At 34.1% G+C, this 6,575-nt stretch overlaps 2 protein-coding genes across 2 annotated transcripts in view; one reads left to right on the top strand and one right to left on the bottom strand.

Annotated features, from left to right (window-relative positions):
* Positions 1-371: 371 nt before the first annotated feature.
* On the bottom strand, positions 372-1,345 carry RpS30 (ribosomal protein S30). The gene is made up of 4 exons (XM_081995631.1): positions 1,271-1,345; positions 963-1,044; positions 690-852; positions 372-605 (listed from the first exon to the last, which is right to left on the bottom strand). Exons 2-4 carry the CDS (start codon positions 1,035-1,037, stop codon positions 442-444), a joined length of 402 nt encoding a protein of 133 aa, XP_081851757.1. The 5' UTR covers positions 1,038-1,044; positions 1,271-1,345; the 3' UTR covers positions 372-441.
* A 1,002-nt stretch (positions 1,346-2,347) lies between these two features.
* Positions 2,348-6,575, top strand: part of twin (CCR4-NOT transcription complex subunit 6-like twin) — a 118,868-nt gene continuing 114,640 nt past the window's right edge. Inside the window, exons 1-4 of the mRNA XM_081995574.1 lie at positions 2,348-2,504; positions 3,188-3,385; positions 5,839-5,974; positions 6,171-6,346. Coding sequence (XP_081851700.1) covers positions 3,196-3,385; positions 5,839-5,974; positions 6,171-6,346 — 502 coding nt within the window. The 5' untranslated portion in view covers positions 2,348-2,504; positions 3,188-3,195. The remainder of the gene's footprint in view (positions 2,505-3,187; positions 3,386-5,838; positions 5,975-6,170; positions 6,347-6,575) is intronic.

Genomic DNA, 6,575 nt, shown 5'->3' with positions numbered 1-6,575 from the left:
TAGAGTTAGCAAGATTAAAAAAAGGTAAATGAATTCATTATTTTTCTCCACAAAGTGTAGAAAATACTTTTAATCAAGGCTACATCCTCCAGTAGCTAATGCCCAATTGATTTGTTGATTCATATACTTCGGATGTTTTTGTAAAAAAATATATAGAAAAACTGCTTAAATATTATTAAGTACTAGATTAACCATAAAATATGAAGTATTTCATTCCCTAAAGATAGACCTACTACAGGTATTCCTTACTGGTTTCTGTTTGTCTTAGAGATACTCTTGGTTGTTTCTGTGCATTAACCATCCACTACCCCCAAAATAAAAATGTATTTATTTTCATCACACAGTATTGGGACACAAAAAAACACTATGAGTAGAACTAATATAATATTTTATTGAACATTACCCATTTGTGTAAAAATAAGTAACCCACAATAAAAATATTTATGTGGCTTGACCAGAGTTGGAGTTGGGACCTCGCCTGCGTCCAAAGGAAGCTACAACATTAACAAATCTACGGTTGTACTGGATGCGCCTCTTTGCACGGCCGGTCTTCTTCTTCTTTTTCTCTTGTTTTTCCACCTTGGGAGTCTGACCTTTCACCTTACCTATAATGTTAAATTGAATATGTAAATATAACAAATCAGAGTGCAATTTAGTTAACAAGTTTTGATACAACAAATGTTACTTACCAGCACGAGCAAGAGACCCATGGACTTTACCACCAGGTAAACCCACTGTCAATTCAATGTCAGCTGTGACTGAACCCACAAGTGTATCATCAGAAATAGGGGAACCCAAAAGGTACAGCTTGACCTCTGATTCTTGGAGACCTTCAACTGCAGCAATTTGAGCCTACAAAACATAGGAAAATTACAATTTATCACCCCACAAGGCCAGTTTGGCCAAACAGATATATCAAATATCAAAGGGATATTTAGTTAGGTTAGGAGTGAAAAATTCACCTTGATGCTGCCTATTGACTGAGAGTCCTCGCAGTCGAGTACAGTAGTACGCAATCCTCGAAAAACCAACTGCATTTTGATTCTGAAACATAAAGTGTTTGATAAAACTTTGCTTTTGCGTTATGGAAAAGGGACCACGTTGTCCCTACTCGATAACGCATATAAAATTTAATGTGCCCCAGTTGGGTGTTAAACTACACAAAAACATTATACAATTGAAGCTAAAGCAAGGTGATATACTTGAAAATAATTTAATGGTAATTTTAATGCCTAAAACTCAAAATTTCTGGATAAATCACGTTTCTTACCTGTGTTCAAGCACTAGAAATCAACAGAAAAGAATCACCACAGAGAATGACAAGAGTGACAATCGCACTAATGACACAAATGACAGTGCCACAGACAGAAGACAGACGTAACCTTAAATTGGTATATTAAAGCGCTTTGATTGGCTGCACAACAGTAGTAAAGGGTCTGTCTTTTTTTATCACTCAGTATAGGAGTAGGAAGTAGCTATAATTAAAAATAGATACATTTCGGATGGTTTTAATACTTTCTGTGTTATTTTGAACTATTACAACTCTCTTGATTTGAACAATATTAATTTTTTAAATTAAAAGTTTTGTAACAACTAGACAGAAATTTTATGCTTTCTTTATATAAATAGAGTATTACAGGCTATTACAGCATTTTCCAAGAGCTTGAAACTTGAGTTTGAAAATGCTTTAGTGTAATTGTTTGTTTGTAAATTTTTTTTAATTAAGCAGGACATAAAAAAAACAAATGTGTGTGTGTTGTGGTTACGATGGCCACTCGTCAGTGAGACGTTCAGCCAGATTAAATAACGCGATTACGCGATTCACGATTACGAAAGATCCGCGGAAGAGGCACTTGCGTGCGTCTGAGAAACTCTCATCTCTCCCGCTTGCATAAATAGGACTAAAAATCGCCTTAAAGGCACGATCCGAGTGAAAAATATAGTCATTCCTCGTGGAAACTATAACCGTCACTGTCACATCCACGTGGTCTTGACCTAGGTTTTCACCCTTTCCGCCTCCTGGAAGTGCACCGCACAAGACAATTCCCCGTAGACCTTTAGGAATCCACGTTTCCACTTAGAGGCCCCACATTTCCACTCGACCGGCTGCGGAATTCGGTCGTCAACTCCAAATTTCTCTGAACACCGTTTCAAGAAACGTGGTTTCTTAGCGACAAAAATGGCGCCCACGAAACAGACGTGCGATACGTTTCAAGTTGAAAATCGAAGTCCAAAAAAAAAAAAAAAAAAAAAAAAAAAAAACAAATAATGGGAAAGAATAGGCAACCAATCTTTTAATAAACAGCATACCAACTTACAAACATAAATTTTGGTGAATGTCAAACGTCACCACTGTCATTAGTTTAGTCAGTTTTGTTGGCGAAACTGTTCGTATTCCGTAGTTTTTTGTGTGCTGTGTTGTGTTTTTCGGGCTTATAGTGGATTTAATAATAATTAATTGTATATATTGGTCTTAATTTGTGAAATTTGAGGAGTAGATGAAGGTAAGCTTAAATTAGACACCGCAGTCCATAATATGGGGATAATTTTATAGACATTTTTATCCGGAAAAATGCTTACCAAAAGGGAAAAGAGCTGGGTTTTGGCTTGCTGGCTGTACCAAATCTGCGTCATGGCTCTGGTAAACAAAAAGCAAATACCGTAAATTACGGTTAAACATAGCAACTGGTTGGATAAATGATTTAATTTATTTGTTTATTCCATTAGTATTTCATTTGAGTATTTTTACAAATTGGCTCACTTGCTGTTGGAAAGGTCCTAAACAGTTGTCTGAGTTCTTTGAACTCTTTATTACCCTTATTGCACAAAATTTGTGACAGGGCTTTATTAGTGTATAGTGATCTATTTTAGATACCAAAAGCTTTAATATACTAAACTAACTAGGTCAGCAAGTTTTGAGTAATTACTTTTATATTGATAATAACACACAGGACATGTTTATATAAACATAAACTAAAACCCAATTACAAACTCACCTAATTAGTGAAGGCTTGTGGGTCTTTTCTAATAATTTTTGTAAGATTGCTTATTTACATGTAAATTAAATTATATCAAATAAAAAACTTGATTTTCCCATACCTATCAAATTTAATTTTAAAATAGGCAATAATAGTTTAAAAAAAATGTGATTGTGTATATTGTGTAATTTAATATGTTAACTTTTTAGGATAAACAATGCCTCGAAATCCGAAGGACAAATATGATCAAAGCTCCTCATATAATTCTCCAAGTAACCTTAGGAAGACAACATATATGTCACCTGAGGACCAGGCTAGTGGAAAAAAGTCCACTTGGAGTGAACTTGAGATAACAGGGACTATTCGGAATCTTACTCCCAGTTTATTTCAAATGAGTCACTTGACTGGTAAGTAACATGAAGGTAATAATGAGGGTAATAACTATGTTAAGTATTTTCAAGAAGAAAATTGACAATTTGCTTTAGTAGGTACTTTTAAAACCATTTTTAAAATTAACAAACATTTTTAACTCTTAGCTGTAAAACAAACTTACTGTTTGACTCTAACTATCAAAATGAACCTGGAAAAGTTCATCCAATCAACATTTTTGATCTAAAAGTAAATATTAAATTGCAAGTTTAAAATTTAAAAAATTTGATATGCAAACATCTTATGTTGACTCTTTAGAATTTAGATTAATGACATTCAAATGCTAGGACATATACTCACAAGACTATAGCCGCATTTGTTTTGTCGCAAAATCATAATTTGACCAACTGTCAAATTATGTCATTGCATTCTATGCATTGTGATGTCTAAACATTATAAATAATATGACACTGTCACTTCATATTTATGAAACCCAATGAGTAAAAAGAACAAGTATCAGGAGGTAACAATAATACAAATTATAACCCGTTTGTGCATTAAGCGAGGGGGACGGAAGTTGATTGCGCATTCGCCTACTGCGCAGTTGAATTGAGGCAAAGTCATTGAAAGTTTGGAGTTTCAAACCTGCAAAAATTTGTTGTTTGTATTTGTTGTAGTATAGTGTTAGTTTGTTTTGTTTGTTTGTGGTTCTTTAACAGTTGAGTTTTGCAAATTTAAATTAAGTTGTACAGTGGACAATAATAATGTTTTATAGTGCCAACCGGAAGTTGACGGCCGCCATATTACTCCCCCCGCCTCCCCCTTGTTTCTGTCCCCCTCTTTGATTGCTATTGCTCCTTCCTGCTATGTTTACATTTTTTTTATTCATTGATGAAACCAGTGCTAAATTACTAACCAAACTCATCATAAACAAAGGGAGAAATGACAGCTGGAATGCACCAAACTTTTATCAAAACTGATCACTAGAAGGAGTATCTCTTATCTTGAAATGCCAATTGGCATAACAATAGTTTGATAATTATTGCAAACTACTCAAAATATTTTTTTCCTATTGAATTGATGGGTGTTAAGTACAAAAAAAGACTTGCAGAAAATGGAATTACTGGAAATACAATAAAAATGTGATCATGATCATCTACTGCCCTTCTGTTTCATGGATTATGTAATATTTTGAAGGCTACATTGACATGTGCATTGTATAACTACATTAGCAAGCCATTCCTTTGTTTTTAAATTCTCCATCATAGAACCTTGCAGAATACTGTAGCGACGACACCTGTATGGAACAGTAATCCAGATCCCAACTACATGTTTTGTTCAAAAAATGATCTAATAAGAAATTATTAATGGTGTTTTTATAAATGCTAATCCTAGAATGACCAAAGCACCTTGTAGACCGCCGCTGGGTTTCCTGGTGATAAAGGGGATGCACTACTGGAGTTTTGAAGGTTTGAAAATCGTTGTACTGGCCGTTTTTTTATTTTTTTAAAATAAAAACTACTTGTCTCTGATTTATACTTGTTAATGTCGGTCTTTGAGTTAACACTTAAGCCGTAGATAACCTAACCTAATGTTTTAGGAAAGACGGTTGCACATAGGTATATAAAGTTAGAAAAAAAATTAAAGCTGGACCTGATCTTTTTATTTTTTAAAAATGATAGTGTGAAAACCTTGTGGCCATATAAAAGAAATCTGTATTGTAACTCATAGGAGAGCTTACAGTAAATTGACTTCTGTAAACTGTGGGCAGATGGAACTATTGTAGTTTTACCAAAATAGGAGAGAATTTTTACCATAAGCAATATCTCACTATATTTGGTTATACTTATACAATAATGGACATGTGACATACTGCTGAGTTTTAAATTGTGACAGTTGCATTGGTTTCTAGAGTAAGCTTTATTTGTTTTGTGCAATTTTTGGTCTATGAATTTATATAAGTAGTATATAATTTTCCATGTAACTGCATGCTGAGGATAGTTTTTTCAGAACAAACAGCTTTAGCTCTTACAAAACTGACAGCATATAGTGTTTAGTAGCCATTTCCATTGGCATTTTTACTGCAAAACTAGTGTATTTCTATTCTCTCTCTCTCTCTCTCTCTTTCTTTTCTCCTCCTCTGTCAAGTTTGAAACATTAGAAAAGAACACGTTTTGTAGTAAACATTTAACATTATAATATAAGTAAGCAGTAAGCTGTAGTAACAATAAAGGAAGAAACAACAAACTGAACAAACACTAATATCATAATGGGTTCTGTTCCTTAAGTCAAATAATTATTATCTTTACCAATTGTTAAACCAATACAGTCTAAAATAAACTAAAAAGTAGTATTTCAAATAATTGAAAATCCTGAAATTTCCGTAGTTCTCCTTAGTTTGGTGTACTTTCTCTCTTATAATGTTTTCTTCAATAAACTTTGATTTTTCTATATTTTATAACTGATATAATGATTTTTATATTTTTTATAGGTTTGACGTTAAAGCACAACTGCTTGCAGCGCATACCACCTGACATTTGTCAGCTAGTAAACCTCCGTAGCCTGGACTTAAGTCATAATAAATTAAGGACATTGCCTGCCGAAATAGGCGAGCTAATTCATTTGAGGTAAGGTTCACGACAACCGGCACCCGGTCAATTCCAGAACCACTACCTAAACCTACCTCTTGCAGGCCTGTTAACCAAATGATGTTAACCTTCTCCTTAGTTACCCTCCTTTCTTTTTTGGTACTTTTTGTAAGTTTTGCAAACCCATATTTCTAACTTTTTGTGGTGCATCATCAGTAATTGTCAATTTCTGTAGGGAGCTTCAGTTAGGACATAATCAGCTGAGAATCCTGCCATATGAGCTTGGAAAGCTCTTCAACTTGATGGTCTTGGGGCTGATGGGCAACAGTCTTGGCAAAGACATTATGACCATCTATAGCGAGCCGAACGGTACTCAGAAGCTGCTCACATTTATGCTGGACAACTTGCAAGGTATGTTTATTTATTTTTCAGTTTTCATGTAGTGTGTTATTATTATACATAAGTAGTGTAGTCTGTGTCTGCTACTATTTTATAACTCAGTCATCAAAATTATGTTGATAAGTAGAAAAAAGTGAGACAATTTTGTTTTAATTATTAGTCCTGTTAACTTCCAGGCATCTCGGTGGTTCACTTGTTTAACATTATGATAAACATTCTTACGTCCCGGGTACAAACGATA

This window comes from Ips typographus, linkage group LG1, assembly GCF_016097725.1.
Source record: "Ips typographus isolate SLU linkage group LG1, UJ_Ityp_2.0, whole genome shotgun sequence".
Taxonomy (NCBI): domain Eukaryota; kingdom Metazoa; phylum Arthropoda; class Insecta; order Coleoptera; family Curculionidae; genus Ips; species Ips typographus.
This window is presented reverse-complemented; position numbering and strand designations above follow the sequence as displayed.

Excerpts from the sequence above, each read along its gene's own strand:
- RpS30 (XM_081995631.1), bottom strand. The coding sequence starts at position 1,037 with ATGCAGTTGGTTTTTCGAGGATTGCGTACTACTGTACTCGACTGCGAG. Across the intron at positions 853-962 it reads AGTCAATAGGCAGCATCAAG|GCTCAAATTGCTGCAGTTGA; the intron begins GTGAATTTTTCA and ends TATGTTTTGTAG. Across the intron at positions 606-689 it reads TGGGTCTCTTGCTCGTGCTG|GTAAGGTGAAAGGTCAGACT; the intron begins GTAAGTAACATT and ends TTAACATTATAG.